Here is a 19,586-nt window from a genome sequence, read left to right on the forward strand (position 1 = left end):
ATACTCCTCGTTTTTGTTTGAATTGCGTTCCAGAGGAAGGGGAAACTTAGCAAAGCCAAATATTTCTGGCATAGATAGATAATAAAACTCTTTCCTTTCCTCCGTCTTACACGGTGGTAGTAGTATGGCAAGATTGGCAGGCAGCACAGCACATATTGACCGACTCCTTGTGGTAATCTTGTCTAAAATCGTAAAAACAGACTTGAGTGGTCAATGGTTCGTAGTCTTACGCGGAGTGTATTTTTAATACCTAATTGGAACGAGTCAAATGGAAAAAAAAAAATATGGACTAGAAGCATTTTAAGTGGGTGGGGGGGATATAGTCAAGAGTCGGTTGTTGAGGAAGAGCCCTAGAATGGACAGCAACTGGGTGAATGGTGATGATTAAACTTTGGACTTGGACTGAATGGATTCACACACACACACACAAACACAAACACACTAGGTCTAGGTGAATATTAATGGTCATGTGCTTTGCTTACCTTTACCTATTCTTCTTGTTGCTTGGAGCCTACTAGTTTGGCTTTCTTTTTCTTTGGCAAATGGAACTCTCAACTCACAAGGAAGGATCGTAACGTCTCACCTTCTGTTTCTGCTGCAACTTACACTTGATGGCTTAGCTTGATTTGGAGCCATCCTTCCTTAAAAAAGTAGACGATAATAATAATAATATTATTTCTGGGTGGTTGGGACTTAAAAATATTTGAAAGTCGGAATCCGCGAATTTAAAGTCGTTTGATTTTTATTATTATTTTTTTTAATGGTGCCCGATTGACCAAGTTAGGCCACGGAAGACAGACATCATTATGGGTCCCACTAGTGGGGGTAAAGGACTTTATTGTTTTGAACAGGTGGACTGATTTCCGGACAGTGGTAGCTCGGCCAATACTGGCCTTGCATGTCAACGCATTTCCCCTTCTGTTTTTCTTTTCTTTTTTCCCTTTCCTTTTGTCTTTTCTTTCACCGGTTGCCAACGACTTCCAACTACCTCTTCCTAGTATACTCAGTGCAGGCCCTGTTATTATTTTATTTGTCATTTCCACCCTCGTATATCTATCTGAAATTTCTCCGATGGCCACTTCTCATGTTAACTAGATACTAAATTGTCTTGACAACCAAAAAATAAGGAAAAAAAATACTAAAATCGGGGATAGAAAAGTCCAAGGCGGCCTTGTGAAATAGGCCCCAGCTTACGTGATTGATGATTGCACGTTCGGGACACCAAAACAAACAGGCGTAAGTTTCTTCAAAAGCTGCTCGAGAGAGAGAGAGAGAGAGAGTGAGTTCCCATTGCCTTGACTTTCTTGACTCGGAAGAAGCGTCGAACCCTTCACCGTCTCTCCTTTAAAGATTCTCTTTTTCCCATCTTATTACGATTCCATTTCTCTGTAATATCCATAGACTACTCTCTCTCTCTCTCTCTCTCTCTCTCTCTCTCTCTCTCTCTCTCTCTCTCTCTCTCTCTCGTTTGCGTTCCCTTGGATCAGGTGGGAACGCTGTCTTCTGCCACCACAAAGTCGTCTCTTTTGAAGACTTCCATATCTCTGAAAACCCAAAAACTCCTTCCCTCTCTCCCTCTCTCACACACACACACACACACAAGAAAGACAGGCTCTATATTCATAATAATCCCAATTTTTCTGCGTACCCAAAAGCTTCTCTCTCTGTCGAAAGTTCGTTACTCGTTTACCGCTTTTTCGGCTTCCTCAGCGATGGTGGCCTGGACAAGGACTTGGGCTTTAGTATGGGCCTTGATGTTGGGTTGGGCCTCGCAGAGATGTGATGGGTTCGGTACATTCGGTTTCGATGTTCATCACCGCTTCTCGGATCCGGTCAAGGGGATTCTGTCCGTCGATGACCTACCGGAGAAGGGCTCCGTGGAATACTACTGGACTATGGCCCACCGCGACCGAGTGATGCGTGGTCGCCACCTAGCGGAGTCGAACGATCCGACGGCTCTCACTTTTTTCAATGGCAATGACACTTACATGCTCAACTCTTTGGGATTGTACGTCTCTCCCTCTCTTAAGCTACTGAACTTTTTATTGTCTTTCGTCTTGTTTATATAATCATAATTTTTCTTTTGCTAATATTAGAGTTTTGGTTTTGGGCAAGTGTTGAAAAGTTGCATAGTTGCGCTTTTGGACTTGTTTTCTGTTTGGTAGCCAAGAAAGTGGAGGAAAAAGGGAATCCATTAGATTAGGAAAACAAGAGGAGTAAGATTTCTTTCATCAAGTGGGAAATTAATCTATTGGCCTTTCCCACCGTATTTTTCATGAATGAATAGTTTTGGTATTAATGAAAAACTTCACTTCATTTTCTGTGCTCTTGTTCCTCTTTTTCTTCTCTGGAGATTGCTCTTTTGACTAATATTGTTTATCTGGTATTTCAGTCTCTATTATGCCAATATCACACTCGGAACGCCAAGTAAATGGTTCCTCGTAGCACTGGACACAGGCAGCGACCTTTTCTGGTTGCCGTGTGACTGTAATACCAGTTGTGTTCATGGACTAATTAACTCAAAAAGACAGGTACTATTAATTTTACTTTCAAGTGACAAGTTTTGCTTCAGTCACTTCACTTACTTTGTAAGTCTATTCTGGGATTTTATGGTGTTTCACAATTTGGACACACAGAAAGTTTGACATGGCTTCACAATTTGGACACGATTCTTTCATTTTAAGCTTATCTCTGCTAACACAATCTCAAGTTAAATCTCATGAAATTGTGCTTAATTCTTCCCAGTTCTAAGCTGTGGAAGTGTTCACTGCTGTTATGATTATCACTACTTTTGACAAGTTCATGATGTTTTTATCAAACAGCAAATTGCCTTTAACATCTACAGTCCGAATGCATCATCCTCTAGTGCAGCAGTTAATTGCAGCAGTTCCTTATGTGCACAGCAGAGACTATGCTCATCTGCTCGTGACACTTGTCCTTATAAAGTGGAGTATCTTTCTGTCAACACTTCATCGACTGGGATTTTGGTAGAGGATGTATTGCACTTGACCCCGGATGATAATCAATTTAAAGTTGTTGATACACAGATCACGCTAGGGTGGGTAACTTATTTGTTATTTTTTGTATGAGAAACCTGCTCTATTAATCTAGGCTGTGGGATCCGCTTAGCAAACTTTTTCTATTGCAGTTGCGGGCATAATCAAACAGGTTCCTTTTTGGAGGGTGCAGCTCCAAATGGCTTATTTGGACTTGGTATGAGTAACATCTCGGTTCCAAGCATCTTAGCAGAGCAAGGGATTGCTTCAAATTCTTTCTCCATGTGCTTTGGACCCGATGGCATTGGGAGAATCAGATTTGGAGATAATGGAAGCTCAGATCAAGGAGAAACACCATTCAATATTCTTGGACAACGGCAGTAAGTAAAGTTTTTTCGAGTTAATCTTGACTGAAATCCCATGCTGGTTGTATTAACTATTTTCGCACTTGGAACTATTTCGACAGTCCAACTTACAATGTCAGCATCACTCAAATAAACATGAATGGAACTGTTACTGATATCGATTTCAGTGCAATTTTTGACTCCGGTACCTCATTCACATACCTGAATGATCCAGCTTATACGCGTATATCCGAGAGTGTGAGTATTTTTACTGTTGCATTCTTCACGAGTTTTATTGTACATTTTTTATCAAATACAAATACATTGTCACATTTTGCAGTTTGATTCTTTCATAAAAGAAAGGCGGCATTCTTCTGATACCAATATCCCTTTTGATTACTGTTATGACATAAGGTAATTTCTGTACAAATTAATGTCTTTTTTTCCACCCATTCAAAAACTTAAAAAGATTACACTTCACATGCAGTCCAAACCAAACAACTATAGATGTTCCCAATTTAAATCTGACAATGAAAGGGGGACAGCAGTTTTTCATCACCGATCCATTAGTGATCATCTCTGATCAGGTAAGGCCACACCTATTGGTTTTCAATATCTTGTTGTTTCCTTTTTAAGTTTGGCTAAACTTGATTCTTGCAATCTGCAGAATCAAACTTTGTTTTGCCTTGGACTTGTCAAAAGTGAAGATGTGAATATCATTGGACGTAAGTATCCACAAACATATACCATTGCTTGTTTTTGGAACATTAAGTTATGAACTTTGATATTGTTAGAGTTGTCAATTCGTTGCCTTTATACTTTATGAGGATTCCTCTTAGTGTGATCTGCACGATTATGTGTGTTGCCTGCATCTCTGTCAATTCTGAACTCTGAACTTCTGAAAAGTGGTGGAAAATTCTTGCCGAAAAATTGAACAGCTATTTGAATTCAAGAACAGGTGGCTTATGACTAATTTCAGCTCCTAGCAAACAAACATTGCAGTCTTAGAAATATATCCTCAGAATCAGCCTCACCTCCGTTTGGTAAAGCTTATATTTAGGAAAAATAAGTTAGTTTATATACGGTCAAAAATAAGTTAGCTTTAATGTGTCGGGTGATACTATGAGGAGCTTATATTAAGCTAACTTGTATGCTAGCTTATTTTAGGCGTTTGGTTGAATATGGGGTGGGGCTTATAAGCTACCTCATAAGCTCCACCAAACGAGCGATAGATCATGAAATTATGAAAAACAAGAGACGAGAATTTAGATGGTCAAAATGGTTGATGGCTCTCACAATTGGCTAAGGTCTCTCTTTCGATTTTTGTTTCGCTTGTCCACTTCGAGAAATTGTTTATCTCGATTTAATCTGTATTCTTGTTCCAGAAAACTTCATGACTGGTTATCAGATAGTTTTTGATCGCGAGAAGATGGTATTGGGTTGGAAGGCTTCTGACTGTGAGTACAACACAAGCATTTTACTGAAATTTATGGTTGATACCTTCTCTCACAACCTTGCTCTCAACTCTTTAGTGTACTGATGAGTTCTATGTTCGTAGGTTACGATGCTGCGAACTCCAACACTCTGCCGATCAGCCCAACAGGATCTACCGTAGTTCCCCCGGCCACGGCATTCAATCCAGACGCCACAGCAGGAGGGAGCAACAATCCTCAGGTATCAAGTATACCATCGTCCGCAGGAAATGGTCCACTACACTTGAACCCATTTGTTTATGTTTCTATTTTTGTTCTTCCATTTTTCACCATTTTTTGATAATTGTTTCTCCTCCCTTCTAGAGTATATATTATTGTGTTCTAATAGGCATTTCTCTAGATGAAGTTACAGAGTATACATTATTGTGTACTAATAGGCATTTCTCTAGATGAAGGTACAGAGTATACCGGAAGCATATTATTATCCCCCGTTTTGTAAACAATTTTTAGGTATATTAACGTTATAATAATACTTGTACAGAAGCTTAAAAAAGGTCCTTTCTAATACAAGTTGATTAGAGGGCCAAAGGCATATTGTTGGATTAGCAATATTCAAAACCCAAAACAGAAACTGCAAATGTTAAGTAAGCGGTACTACACTACCATAAAACCATTCCGGAATAGCTTATGCCAGGAAGAAAAATCATATAGCCGAAGAAAATGCTAAACAAAGAAACACTAATCCCCAAATGCTCTTGAGGTGGTTAGTCTTGCAGGTGCGTTTGAGTTGGCAAGTTCTTGGCTTCGAAATTACTCATGCTTTATTAGAGCATGGCAGCCTGTCCACAACTTAATGATTAACGAGACAAAGCTTAGTGGACCATTACAATATTTACAAGAGACAAGAGAGTAGTGATCACTTCCAAGTCAATATATTGATAAACAAGCATGAACATAAATGCAAATAGGAAAATTACTATCATGTTCAGTGATTTGCCTCACACACAGCTCCTCTCCCTAACAAAATTTTCATACTACACATGGATAAGCTTAACAAGAATATCAAAATTACAACAGCTGCAGACCTGGACCACGGGAGAATGAAAAACAAAAAAAGGCAGAATTAGCCAGAAAATCCACCAAATATCCTTCAATCTCCAGGAGTTGATGGAAGCAGTTTGCTTCAGCAATTCATCTGAAAAAGGTTTCCACTTCCTCTATGTCATTTCTTCCCACCTTTGGCCTTCTTCTTTACAGATTGAACTAATGTCGAGAGCTCATGGTTACCCATTCCCTTTATACCAGCAGACTTGTATTTTTCACCTGTCTTTGATGTCTTACCCTTTGGAAGCAAAGGAACTTGCTGGGACTTCATCTTAACTGACTTGACCAGCGAAGACAACTCATATTGGTCTTTCTTGAGCATAGCATCAGAAGCCACCTCTCTGTCATTGCTCAGCCGAGGCTCATCCAATAGCAAATCAGCCTTTTTAGGTTCCATGCCTTCTTGCCTATCAGTCTTTTTTTGTCTCTGTGCCATCAGCCGAGCATGAGCAGCACTCCTGAAACAGCCAAGTCCAGACTATTAGCCCCAATAGTCCAACCAATTTATGAACCAGACAGCAATTTAGGGCTAAATCTCATTAACGTTCAGCAAAGGAATAGGCCAAATTAACTTGCACAGTAGTATGTAATTACTAGTTAGGAAGATCAAATTTTGCAATTAATATATATTTTTGTGTTACTAAGGTAAAAATAACTGGGTTAATGAATATGTATCAATGACTACAACAAGAATTTGATAACATTTGAGATGTACCTTTTAAACTGTGGATCTGTGGGATCCAGAGCATAGAGGTGGGAAGAAAAGAGAGCAGAAAACCGTGGATCGTCAAAATCACCAGTTGGTATTTTATCCTCATCTGGAACATCTCTACCCTTCTTACCCTTGGCCATTTTAGGTTTCAAATTATATCCCTTAAGACCAGTATCAGCCCCCTTGTCATCAGCAAGTAATAACTCGAGCTCTGCTTTGCTTGCTTCAGCTTCAATATCAGTATCAACATGACGATCCTTCTTACTTTTCTTAGCTGAAGGCTCTTCAATGAAAAAGTCATCTGGTTGTTCTATTGGTTCTTGATCTGCATCGCTACTGTCATCCTCTGAAGAATACTTGGATTTATTTTTTCGTGACTTTTTCTTCTCACGCCTTTTTCTGAGATACGCTTCCCAAACTGTTTCTGATTCCTTATCCTTCTTCTCTAAGATACGCTTACTCAGGTCTTCTAACCTAGTGTTGAAAGTGACCTCCATATCCTGGCCTTCCTCGTCACCATCTTCATCTGAACCATCACCCGCCTGGACTAAAGCACGGTACTTATCTCTTTTTTTGTATTTTACATCAGATTGATCCTCTGCAGCTTCATCATTCTCATCATCATCCGTTTCACTCTCATCAGAAGCCAAAAACTCCTTCAACTCCAACTCAGCAAGCTATATGAAATAAGAACCAGTATCATTAGATATTCACAAATCACAAAACATGATATTCAAAGTCTGCTGGAACTTGGGAGCACAAGAAGAATATAAGACGTCTTCATGGAGCTTGCCACAAGCCATTTTAAACATGGTATTCTAACGTTCCAGCTTACATCATTACCAATATTGTTGTGTAAAAAAGTTTTAGCTAATTCACAACGGGAATAGTTGCATTCATATATTGGCATTGGGAACCTAAGTCTATATTTGGCTAAGGCATATATTCAATATTGGCACATGTAACACATGAAAACATCCTTATGGCTTGTAAACCGCCCCATATTATACTTCCTTTCACATGTATGCCCAGGATTTAGAATTTGACATAACTAAATTCAGATTAATAAGACATAGTTTAATGATAACATGTCCCGACAGAAAAATAAATACCCATAAGACTGAACAGAAAACTTTCTCCACAGACAAGCATTTTGATAGGCCCTCACAGCAGTTCAAACATATACAAGATAATGAAATAAACAGCGGATAATCTCGTCTTCAAAAGCATATTAACATACCAGGACTATCATATGTTTCAACTTCTTAAATGATACCATACCAAAGACAAAAACACATTAAAAAATTTGTGTCCATGATAAAGCCAGGCATACAAAAAATGAATCAAGTAAGTTTAATAGCTCCTTATAAAAAAAAGTAAAAATTAATAAGAAATTCATATTGTGCATACCGACCTGATCAGCATTAAACTTTCGATTCAAGGTCTTTACACGATGTGGTTCATCCTCATCCCATGAAATATGAACTTTACTCTGCTGTAGTGCTCGAGTATGGAAATGTAAACCTTCATAGTTCACAGGCACCTGATAGAAAATATATATTTTCTAATAAAGCAGCATATTTCACTGAAATACATATTTAGAAATCATGCTCTCTAGTAATAGCAACCCTGAGTTTCTACTCGATAATCATAAATATGAAAACCCATTGGTAATGCATCATGAATACCTCAGTTGCAACATCACGGGGTGGATGTTTGAATTCCATGGATTCAGGAATAAATCTTAAATCAAGCACATTTGAAGACCTCTCAAACTCAAGTCCATCACAAAAACTATAAAGGTAATCAGCCGTTGCTACTGAATCACATTCCACAACAGCATAGTAGTACCTGGGAGGGAGACAATTACACAAAACACATAGCAACAGACAATTATTGAAAACACAGACAAAATAAATTATTACAACACAGCAACATGAAATAAACACTCGTTATAGCAGAAGAAGGGATATAAAATCAGTCCTGCATTATAGTGAAAGGTCTAGTACAAAAAGTTTCACCTTTCCAAGCGTTCTGGCACATGGATTCTAGTTGGGGAGGTGAACTAACAAAAACCTCCAAAGAGTCGTGCAGCTGGCACAACTGCTTGTGTTAGTAATGAACTTTGTTGCCAGGACCTACAGTTATGATGCATAACTCAATGGAATTTAAACAAACAACTAAGCCTTCCAACCAAAGGATTTAAAATTTTCCCTACTAGTTCATCTTCCATTCCTCCCAAGAGAACAAGATGCAAGGAAAGAAAGATACTTGAAAAGCTTTCCCAAAATTATGAAACCCAAATTTTTAAGAAGAAAAAAGGAAAAAAAAAGAAAAAAAAAAAAAGAAGTGGCACTTTAAACACTTTCCCAAAATTATCAACCCCAGTTTTTTTTTTAAAAAAGAAGAAGAATAAAAACTGCTCACAGTAATTTATAGAGTTTCTATACAGATAAGGGACATACAATGAGAAAAAGATCCAGAATAGGCCAGATTATCATGAAATAGCAGAAGAAAATTTACACATACTGCAAAGAAAGAACACAGAACTTCAGCTTAAATACCTTAGTCTACTCCTCTCATAGGCGCGCAATTTTCCTTCGTCAATTTCATCATCTTCATCACTACTCTTATTTTCATCATCAAATATACCAACAGGACCTCGAACATCTTCCTCTTTCATTCGCTGAAGTCCAAATTCAGAAGGATAGACACTTACAGACATAATCTGTCTGTCTTTAGGAACAAATGAGCTCAACGTTGCATACAAATCAACAGCCTGTGTAAAGACAACCAACTTATCAGAAGAAAGCTCACATTTAAAAGCCAAACAGTAAAAGAAAATGAACTGCTATATAGCTGGACTTATTCATGTAGAGTTATTCACACTCCTACTATTCTGTTTTTTAAATATACATTAGAATAAAGTTCAAATACCAGCATCCATTATACGACTCACATCAAACTAGCGTTTAACTATCACAATTGTGAAAATGCATGCAAATGAACTGCCTAACTTTATATACTGTCCTCCGGTTTCTATCAATCAGGATTGTGATGAGGAACCTTTAAACTACTCCAGCTTTGGAGTTCAAACATATGATGCCCTTTTCCAAAAGAATTACATAATACTCAACAATCATATTTATTAAATATTTAGAAAGCACAAATTCAAATCAATTCCAAGATCTGATACCATACCTTAACGTGGTTCCAGTCCATATTCACAACAGCAAGCCTGCGAGTTTCTTTCTCGATTACAGGTATGTCCTCCATCTGTTCCACACATATTCCCCATTAATTAGACTCCAGAAATTTGATCAATCACATATATTTTCAATTAAAGTTACGCAAGATATAGAATTTCAATTAATAGTGTTAAGGAACCGAAATAGCACAAAGCCTAGTATTTTAATTCTTTAGCTTCGTAAACGATGGTAGTCTTATCCCTTTTTTTGGTCCATTTCATTCTGAGCAACGAAACTGAAACTAATCATTTGAAATTGATCTCAAAAAAATCAACTAAGGAAGCATACAGGTACTTCAATCTCGTCCTCCTGGACCAGCTCTTCGTCCACTTCCTCTTCCGTTGTCGATTCATATCCATCTCTCTCCTCCTCCTCGTCTTCGGTTTCCTCCTCTTCATCGTCTTCCTGATCAGTCGAACTGCTTACCGCCACCTCAGCAACCACTTTCCTAGATTCCTCCTCGCTCTCACTCTCACCCTCCTCTTCAACATCAGCTCTACTGCTCACAATCTTCCCCTTCTCTTCCGATTTCCCCTCCCCTTCTTCATCAATTCGATAATAATGGCGGAGGCTGCTCCCGGACTTCTGTTTCTTCCGCTTGCCTCGCTTATCGAGCGGAGCAGATGATGAGCCGAAATTCTTGTCAGTAAACATCCGATCAAAGCGAGAATCAATTGCGACCTTCGTCTTGTGCTTCGGAACCTTCTGGAACCGAGGGTCCGAGTGGACGGACGCAAATCGAGAGTCCTCGACGATCTTTCCAGCGGTAGATTCATGCCCGTCGTTCTTGCCATGCTTCTTCTTCCTCTTCTTCTGATCTTCTGCGTTTTTCGAGCCCATCTTGGGAGTATAGGCGCAGCGACGGAGAGCACGGGAGCTCCTAACGGTCCTCTAGGGTTTAACAAATAACCACCACCGAAGAAGAAGAGACTGGAAGGGAAACAGCTTCGCAATGGACCTGGCCTATTATTATAAGGCCCAAAAAAAACTTACGCAATACTAAGTAACTTTAGTCACGATTTTTTTTAAAGACACTCAATCTAAGTTGATCATCCTTAGAAAAAATACGAAATGTCTTTAAAAAAAATAAGATGTAACTAAAACTATACGACTAATATACTATAATAGCTGTTGCATCAGGTTTTGTTTGGGCCAGTTGGGCTTTTCTCCACAGAACCAAGGAATTAAGGATGGATGGACATAGACTCCTCAATTAACAATAGGCTGGGCCAATGGTTAGCAAAATTTCTTGGAGATGAAACTTGGAAAGACATGAATTTCCACTCTCTTTAAAAGTTTTAATAGAAACTTTTATTCCGGAAAAAATAGAGAAGAATATCTTATAAAATCCTAAATTCAACTCGGTTTGAAATCTGTTATTAGAGACCAAATAATTTTAAAAAAAATATTAATCGAGAACGATACCATACAAACTTGTCTTATAAACATTAAATATGGGTCTAAACTCGAGCTATCAAGTTCGGGCGTACAAAGTTTCTCACATGATGACAGGATAAATTAAACCAAAAATCAATGCATGGTTACAAAAATATTGCTTCCAATGAAAATCAAACTCAGAACCTCCTAAGTTTATATAATTTCCTCCATGCTATCATCCAAGTGGTTGACCGAATAAATTCGGTCGGCACCTTCCACTACAAAAACAAATCATATGTTATTATGAGCCCCGTTTACCAACTCCTTAAGCTTCAAGACAAAGAGGCAAAAGTGTCCAATGTAAACTTCATATTTACGCAAAACTTGATAACTGGAGTTGTTACAATCCTTCCATGCAAAAACTAACAAGAGGTTTCTGGGTTCAAAGAAGTAATGATGATTATCTGGTAGTAGTAATGCTTAAAATGTACCCCTTTCATCATCAACATTCTTGCTTAACGAATTCACTGTCTAGGGCCTTCATCATCTCTATATATAACATTATTGTGCTTTTAATTCCTTCAGTGCAAAGTCAATTAGAGAGAGCTTAGAGAGAATCCATACCATGTTTGTCATTGCTGCAATTTTGAGATCCCTTTTCATCATTCTATCAGTGTCTTCACTAGGAGCTTCATTAAGCTTGAATTACTATGAGAAAACATGCCCTGATGCAGAGTTGATAGTTGCAAAAGCAGTCAGGAATGCAATCATGAAAGACAAAACGGTGGCTGCAGCCTTACTCAGAATGCATTTTCATGACTGTTTCATAAGGGTACGTAGGAAATCATCTTATCTAAAGCTGTCTGTACTCCATTCATATAACTATATATATTCGTTACTGACCCGAAACCTCTTTGCTACACTTTGAAGGGCTGTGATGCCTCTGTGTTGTTGAACTCCCAAGGGAGTGACAAAGCAGAGAAAGACGGGCCGCCTAATGTTTCACTGCGCTCGTTTTATGTAATTGACAATGCCAAGGAAGAACTGGAAGCTGTGTGTCCTGGTGTGGTATCATGTGCTGATATCTTGGCTTGTGCTGCCAGAGATGCAGTTGGTCTAGTAAGTGGTTCTGCAAAATTATTCACAATGGTTAAATGGGAAGAAAATTGAAACCACACAATTATAGGGAAAACACTGAAAGTAAGCATATCTTACTCTGAATTTTGTTTTGCAGTCTGGAGGTCCTACATGGGAGGTGCCAAAAGGAAGGAAAGATGGTATAGTGTCTAGAGCCAGTGAAACAACACAATTGCCAGCTCCAACCTTTAGCATATCGCAGCTGCAACAAAGCTTTTCTCAGAGAGGTTTATCCATGAATGACCTAGTGGCTCTTTCAGGTAAACAAAGCATAAGCGCACCAGTTGATAGTAGACTCTTACTTCCCCTAACCAAATGACTGAATTCTTGTCCAGGAGGGCATACTCTAGGATTTTCTCATTGTTCATCCTTCCAAAGCAGAATCCGCAATTTCAACGCTACACACGATATAGATCCTTCAATGCATCCATCCTTTGCAGAAAGCTTAAAGAAAGTGTGCCCAGTAAAAAAACAAGAGAAGAATGCTGGTGCTACCATGGATCCTTCTGCGACCACTTTTGATAACACATACTTCAAATTAATTCTCCAGGGAAAAGGCCTCTTCTCTTCAGACCAAGCTCTAGTCAGTATTCCTAAGACTAAAGACTTGGTGTCCAAGTTTGCTAGTTCACAAGGAGCTTTCTCAGAGGCCTTCGTGAACTCCATGATCAAGATGAGCAGCATCACAGGTGGACAGGAGGTTAGGAAGGACTGTAGGGTGGTAAATTAGTAATTACCTTAGGTTTTTCGGTCATAGCTATGAGAGCTGGGTAATCAATTAAAGGGACTACTTATTTTTATTTTTTTTTTTAAAAAAAATGGGGGACAGCAAAATAAATTAAATGATTAAGCAAGGGTTCTCAGTTTTACTTCAGACCAATGCAAATGGGCAACAATATTATTTCAGAAAGATCAGGCACATCACGTAGAAGAAATTTTATACGTTTCACCTTTAGTTAGTAAGGGACACAATAATCACCTTCACAAATGGTTGCTGCTAACCATCCCATCCTCAGGGCAGGGTTTGTAATCCCTCCCATCCCGAAAAAAGAAGAAAAAAACAGCTTTAGTTTTTTTGGAGTAGCTGGATCTTTGTGCAGCTGCACATGCTGATAAAAGGCAATTAACTTCAACTTTTAAGACTTCAGTACTATCTCTGTCAATTAAATGTTGCCATTAGCACAGATGCCTTATAGAATGGCATGAAGGAGAAGGCATCAAGAAGCTTTGCACACATCAAAACCACAATAAGATGATGACCACTGGGCATATATATAAACAAGTAAATTAACGAAATGATAAAAGTTAAAGAAGTATCTTTCTGTTGGGATAAAATTACATCAGAATCCCAAGCAGATTAAAGAATACCTCCGGTTGTGGTACATAGTTATGAAGACTGAGCCCGGAGAATTCTGGAGCAAGAATGTCACTGTGGCGAAAAAGTCACCGATGGCAAGAAAAAAAGGGAATAAGTTTTCAGCCCATATAAACTTGTACATTCTAAGAAAGTTGGGATCAAAATTGCAGGGAAAATCAAGTTACCACTTGCATCATATAATACATCAACCCCAAGAATAATTCTAGGTTTCAAACTGAATATAGATGAATCCCAAACTTAAGCCCCAATACCCAGAAAACAGACCGCAATTTGTCATGGCCGCTTAAATCCATTTACGCTAGAATAAGAAGCCATGATTTAAACATCACAGTTGAAGACATTGAGCAAACAAGTGATAAAGATTTGGTTGTTGTTATGTTCTGCTCATAAAACCTGGCTTAAAAGATAATATAATTTTCCATAACAAATCACTTCATAAAGTAATAGAACTTGCAAAATTTGCAAGTGATGCGATACCTCTACTCTGTCGGAAGCATCTGTAAGAGTGACATCGGTGCCTAATTTTTCCGCAACCAAACCTGGCAATGCAGTTCCAGCTCCAAGCTGCAAACTAGATATCTATTGAAAACACAAAAAAGGATAAGAGAGGCTAAATCCGGCTAGGGAAGAAAATTCACCTCGACCACACTAGTGCCAGAAAAGCGTGATCTATGTTTCCAAACATACTCGACGAGGATTTTGCTACAAGGCCACACAAACAGACCGTATTCTTCTTTCATATTCTGATTCAATATCAACAATTACCACCAACAATAATCATACTAAGAAGAAGAAAAGTATAATATACCTCGATGATTGAGACTGAAAAATCCGGTTCATCCGAGTCTTAACCGGAAAAATGAAGAGATACCGTCTTCATCAGCTGGTCGGATGGTTCTTCATCATCGTCTGTGCTGTCCATTTCCCCGCGGAAGCCATCGCCGGTCTAGTCCTCTGTGCACCATATCGAAACGCGGCGTTTAGTGGGAACAAATCGTTTGGGGCTAACTTAGTACTTTCGCAATCCCATATCCTATATTTTGACTTTCGACCATTCGAAGACGAAAAACGGTATAAAGAAATGGACGGTGATGATTGAAAAACTATCCCACTGATTTGATCAGATCTGTAATCAAGAGGCTCCCAAAGTTGGTGGCCCGCGCGTAAACGAACGATTGGATCGTTGACACGTCTCGCCATGCAATCATATCAATCCTGTTGGCTTTCGGTGTCTCTTCGCAGTTTCTGGAATCAACCCATCACTTCCGTCCAAGACTCAAGAGTCTACTCTGATTCTCTTCAATGGCTTTCGCTCACTACTTGGTTTCTGTTCCTGTCGAGACATCCAAACACGCAAGAACATCGATACTAAGTTGCTCTTCTACAGCTTCTTCTTCTTCTGCAAGAGGGCCTCTGTTTTCTTTAGACTTCTCTTTCTGTCTTCGCCGGTCCAGAGCGCTTAAGCTCTCCATATTTCCCAGTCCATGCAGAATCGGAGACAAAGGTAATCGATTTCGTCTTTTTTTGGTTTTGATAGGATCGTTTGATTTCGGTTAGTTTTACAGTGTCTGAACCACAATTTAATGTACACCCTGTGTTTGTGAAAATGCGCAGCATAATAAATAAACAATTGTAAACGAGAATATGCAAAGCGTTTTATAAAGAATTTGAGGGAAGTAGGACTTGGGTGTGATTGAGGTTCCTAGAATTGTATGTCTTGCAACTTCGGTGAATTTGGGTGTTCTCCCTATAACTGATAGGGTTTGCTGAGTCTTTTAGTATTAAAGAAAAATTTGACAAGGTACCTCTGAAGTTTGAACTATTTCTGGTTAATGCGAAAAGTTGTGATATTTTGCATTTATGTGATCCTGGCTTCTTTTGTTTTGAATGTTAATTAGCCAAGGCTCAGCCGCAAGATTCTGAAGTCACTGCAGCTGTAGATGCCTTAACTGGTTTCAAGCATCTGCTTCTTCCAATCGCAGATCAGAACCCTTATCTTTCTGAGGGTACAAGACAGGTTATCAACTTTTCATCCTTCTAACAAAACCTTACATGTTTTGCATTCTTGTTATTTCATTAAGAGACCAATTTTGGTCAATCTTCCCAATAATACCGTTGGGAGTCTTTGCATGGATAATCCTTATTTGTTCCTTATTTGTCTTTATTGATTCATGTTAACTGACGAAGCCCAATTAAGGAGTTGGAGTCCACGAGAAAATTGAGACATTCGATATGATTTTTTTTTATGATTACCAACACGAGTTTGTGACATCACTGTTTGAAAGCTGAATTCCTAGTTTAAGATGGCAAAACTATTTGAACAAAAAAATTGAATTATTGAAAGTTATACAAATAACGAAAAGGTTTTGGATTCATCTTTGGTTGACAAAATACTTTAATTTGGTATTCGTGTCTTAAATTTTGGCATCTTGATGCAAAAAATACTGTTAGTGTCTGGTGACAATTTAGTGTTATAAGCAGCTTATGATATACACAAGATGCCATGGTTGTGGGTCTTTGAGATTGTGTATGGTTTTAGTGAGGCCTGTGAGTTCCTGTTCCTTGCACTGAAAAAGGTCTTGGATCTTTCCTTCTTTAGCGCCTTACTGATTCTTTTCCGCATTATTTTTGACAGGCAGCTTCAACAACTGCTGCTTTGGCAAAGAAATATGGGGCTGACATTACAGTAGTGGGTAGGGCACTCTGATCTCTGCTCTTGCTGTTTGCATGTGTGCTGGTGCTGGAAACGAAGTGATCTTTTTTTTTCTGCCAGACTTTTCTCAATGCAAGATTTCAAAGAATATAGAACTTTGTATTTTTTGCAGTTATTGATGAAAAGGAGAAAGAATCATTGACGGAGCATGAAACCCTACTGTCCAGCATCCGGTGGCATCTCTCGGAAGGTTGGTATACGCGTTAATTATTTTTGATTTAACTGGATGGTTATATATCATCTTGAGGAGGAACCAATAGTTCTTTAGCCAAGGATTTCAATGATTGTCTGCAATTAGTAAGCCTATGTTCCGTGAATCAATATGTGCCTGTGTCTTATACAAATTAACACGAAAATGCATTTGTTCTAGTGAAGAGACTGCATTTTTTGCCTGCATATATAGATAGAGCTTCTTTTTTTTTGTTCAAAGAAGCTGTATAGATATCTTGATACATTATTTGTTTATATGTGCAGGTGGGTTTCAGGAATTCAAGCTATTAGAACGGCTTGGGGAAGGCAGCAAGCCCACGGCTATCATTGGTGAGGTTGCTGATGAGCTAAATCTGGATTTAGTGGTGTTAAGCATGGAAGCAATCCATTCTAAGCATGTAGATGCTAACCTGCTAGCTGAGTTCATCCCTTGCCCTGTATTACTTCTACCATTATGAAATGTGTAACCGGTTTTAAACAAGACAATGATAGAACTCTCATGCACATTCCACTTCCTCCAAAGGATTTTGTTATTAGACTTGTTTAGCTTACCATGGGTAGGCCCCTGTTTCTCATTTACAATCTTGGTTTTTTAGTTTAGACAATGAAAACGGATAAAGACTGATGTTTGCTTGGACTGTCCGGGTTTAGGCCTGTGAACTTGTTGCAGGTCTGTGATGAGCTTTTGCTGTGGTTGACGCTCTGGGCCCCCATAATTCTACGGGCTAAATAACTTTCCAAGGACTTCGTCTCTCACTCTGTTTTTCCTATAAATGTTTCCTTTAACAAGACTTTGAACACATAACATGCATGTACTCAAAGTGGTACCTTAAAAGGCCATTGCACTATAGGATAATAGTCCAGTTGAAATTGCCACAACACCCACCACATTCTCCTTTACCATAAATTCCCATTTTTCTCGTCGGATTGTGGTTCAATCAAAGTCGTATTTTTGGGCAATAGCCCATAACTCATCATGAATGATAAAAAGCTAAAATGTAGCAGAAAAAGACAAAAGATGGGGAAGAAAGAAAAGAGTGGGAAAAAAAACAAAAAAGATGAATAATGTTGTGTATGTATATAAAGAGAGAGGCCCAAAATATGCAAAGTGATGGCCAGTGAAGAACTATAAACGTCCAATCTTTTTCAAACCGTACAGTTTCTTGGAACCACTTCCCTACTCACTCTTTCCTTGCTCCCCCACACAATTCTATCCTTTTAGCTTCACAACAAAAGAAAATACAAATCAACACCAACACCCACCTAATTCCACTTCCACCCTCTTTGGAATCCAAAACAGGCCATTTTTTTTCCATTCCCCTTCTACACTTGTCACCAAAAACCATTGTTCATGAAAAAATGAAAAGGCAAAACCCCCATAAATAAATACGTGTTTCGCCACTTGAAGGCACTAGCTAGGGTGGATTGGCTCTGATATCACCAGTACTCAAAATGGTGCGGTTGACGTTCGATGAAGCGTGTGCTTTTTGGGAATCTGAGCTGCTGCTGCTGCTGCTGCTAGGCACAACTGGATCTCCAAAACAAGTTTATGAGAAACAAAAAACCAGACAAACATGGCTTCCAAATGAGGAATTGTTGAATAACTATAAAAACGGCAATTACCCTTTTTGGGTTTCCTCGTTATGTACCTGTTCTTGTTGACTCTTGAGCCTCGCATTCTCTTCCATTAGCTGTGCCACTTCAAGCTCCAGTTCGTTCATGTACGCCTGTCAAAATACACTAATTTCAGAACACATTACAATGCAGAGAAAAATTGACTTTAAAATAGGACATTCACATTCCTGCTTTCGAGATCTTGATCGAGCTGCAGATTCTCTGTTCTTGATCATGCGCTTATGCCTTCTATCGACAGAGCTGTTATCAGATTCCCGAACCCTCTTCTTCCCAAAACAAGGTAATCCATTAGAAGAACCCAAAGCATCAAATGGGTTGGTAAAAGCAGAGCCATTTGATGCTCGGAACTGCTCATTAGGCTCCAGGAAATCAAACCCAGCACCAGAATTCAAGTTAAGAACAGGACTCGCCGGATGCGAAGCACCATGGATGACTGTCGTTGGTGGGTCTTTATTAAAGGGTCTGGCAAGGAAGTCTTGGAGGGTATAGTTGGGATTATTGTGAAGATGGTGGTGGTGGTTTTGGGTTATTGCAGGTCTTGGTGTCATGACTGACTGGTCCTGAAGGAGAGTGATGTCTTTCCACACTTCTTCCATGGTTTTGGCTCCTAATGGAACTGAAATTGAAGATGATGAAGAGTTAATTGAAGAAGATGATGATAATGATGAGCCTCTGTTGAGGAAATGGGTTTTGTGGTAGTTGATTTCTCCACACCCACCAGACAACATTCGAGAGACTCGTCTTGTTCTTCTTATATGGAGGAGATGCTCTGCTCTTTTCTCTCTCTCTCTGGATTTTGAAACTCCTCCGTTTTGTTCATGGGGTAATAGCTAAATAGCTAGCTTTCACCTTCGTTTCTTTGTTTTTGCGGTCATTATTTGTAGTTATGAACCTTATGGTATCACCAAAAAATGTATATAAATATTATATACACTTTTTTAAAATAATCACCAAAGATATAATACAAGTTTCTCCTCTAAACATTCAATATATATCTAAAGTATAAACTCGGTCGTCAAATCCATGTACACATAAAAATTTCATCTGACCTGACTGTAGTTGTTTTTTGTTTTCCATTCATAGGAAGGTTCTTACGTGTTGCTCACCCGTCCACCACTGAAAACACCAATTCCTGTACAATTTACATGTGTTAAGATGTCGTCAACGTTCATCCTGAGTCAAGATCAATCTTTCCATGATATTCATAGTTGCATTATTTATAACTTTTTTTTTTTTTTAATAGGCAAAGGCTTAAAAGCCAGAAGAAAACAAACCAAAGTGATGAAGAGGACGATCGCA

General features: G+C 38.8%; 6 protein-coding genes across 8 annotated transcripts; 3 read left to right on the forward strand and 3 right to left on the reverse strand.

The window, feature by feature from the left end:
* Nucleotides 1–1,451: 1,451 nt before the first annotated feature.
* LOC120014500 (aspartyl protease family protein 1-like) lies at nt 1,452–5,326 on the forward strand. The gene is made up of 10 exons (XM_038866466.1): nt 1,452–2,008; nt 2,393–2,531; nt 2,823–3,058; nt 3,149–3,376; nt 3,463–3,598; nt 3,681–3,754; nt 3,828–3,927; nt 4,008–4,065; nt 4,726–4,797; nt 4,899–5,326. Exons 1-10 carry the CDS (start codon nt 1,713–1,715, stop codon nt 5,111–5,113), a joined length of 1,554 nt encoding a protein of 517 aa, XP_038722394.1. The 5' UTR covers nt 1,452–1,712; the 3' UTR covers nt 5,114–5,326.
* Nucleotides 5,327–5,680: 354 nt separating this feature from the next.
* Nucleotides 5,681–10,790, reverse strand: LOC120014499 (pre-rRNA-processing protein esf1). Its single transcript, XM_038866464.1, has 7 exons — nt 10,126–10,790; nt 9,791–9,865; nt 9,154–9,368; nt 8,278–8,440; nt 8,004–8,132; nt 6,593–7,266; nt 5,681–6,335 (listed from the first exon to the last, which is right to left on the reverse strand). Exons 1-7 carry the CDS (start codon nt 10,675–10,677, stop codon nt 5,996–5,998), a joined length of 2,148 nt encoding a protein of 715 aa, XP_038722392.1. The 5' UTR covers nt 10,678–10,790; the 3' UTR covers nt 5,681–5,995.
* Nucleotides 10,791–11,350: 560 nt separating this feature from the next.
* LOC120015442 lies at nt 11,351–14,756 on the reverse strand. Of its 3 annotated transcripts, XR_005471758.1 has the most exons (7): nt 14,538–14,745; nt 14,207–14,308; nt 13,331–13,507; nt 12,633–12,749; nt 12,430–12,553; nt 11,839–12,343; nt 11,351–11,492 (listed from the first exon to the last, which is right to left on the reverse strand). XR_005471758.1 is itself a non-coding variant. In XM_038867873.1 (2 exons), the coding sequence occupies exons 1-2, from the start codon at nt 13,848–13,850 to the stop codon at nt 13,333–13,335; spliced, it is 306 nt and encodes a 101-aa protein (XP_038723801.1). In that variant the 5' UTR covers nt 13,851–14,756; the 3' UTR covers nt 13,222–13,332. The 3 variants fall into 3 exon arrangements, 1 of the variants encoding a protein (XP_038723801.1); XR_005471759.1 differs by lacking the exon at nt 13,331–13,507 and having other exon boundaries at nt 14,538–14,743; XM_038867873.1 differs by lacking the exons at nt 11,351–11,492; nt 11,839–12,343; nt 12,430–12,553; nt 12,633–12,749 and having other exon boundaries at nt 13,222–13,507; nt 13,720–14,756.
* LOC120015441 (peroxidase 64-like) lies at nt 11,490–13,151 on the forward strand. The gene is made up of 4 exons (XM_038867872.1): nt 11,490–12,046; nt 12,145–12,333; nt 12,449–12,611; nt 12,687–13,151. Exons 1-4 carry the CDS (start codon nt 11,840–11,842, stop codon nt 13,079–13,081), a joined length of 954 nt encoding a protein of 317 aa, XP_038723800.1. The 5' UTR covers nt 11,490–11,839; the 3' UTR covers nt 13,082–13,151.
* Nucleotides 14,757–14,954: 198 nt separating the features above from the next.
* LOC120014688 lies at nt 14,955–17,271 on the forward strand. Its single transcript, XM_038866711.1, has 5 exons — nt 14,955–15,233; nt 15,628–15,746; nt 16,365–16,422; nt 16,555–16,632; nt 16,917–17,271. Exons 1-5 carry the CDS (start codon nt 15,032–15,034, stop codon nt 17,108–17,110), a joined length of 651 nt encoding a protein of 216 aa, XP_038722639.1. The 5' UTR covers nt 14,955–15,031; the 3' UTR covers nt 17,111–17,271.
* Nucleotides 17,272–17,778: 507 nt separating this feature from the next.
* LOC120014332 (protein FD-like) lies at nt 17,779–19,091 on the reverse strand. The gene is made up of 3 exons (XM_038866247.1): nt 18,459–19,091; nt 18,302–18,383; nt 17,779–18,180 (listed from the first exon to the last, which is right to left on the reverse strand). The coding sequence occupies exons 1-3, from the start codon at nt 19,013–19,015 to the stop codon at nt 18,100–18,102; spliced, it is 720 nt and encodes a 239-aa protein (XP_038722175.1). The 5' UTR covers nt 19,016–19,091; the 3' UTR covers nt 17,779–18,099.
* Nucleotides 19,092–19,586: the final 495 nt, after the last annotated feature.

The sequence above is a fragment of the Tripterygium wilfordii genome, chromosome 14, assembly GCF_013401445.1.
Source record: "Tripterygium wilfordii isolate XIE 37 chromosome 14, ASM1340144v1, whole genome shotgun sequence".
NCBI lineage: Eukaryota > Viridiplantae > Streptophyta > Magnoliopsida > Celastrales > Celastraceae > Tripterygium > Tripterygium wilfordii.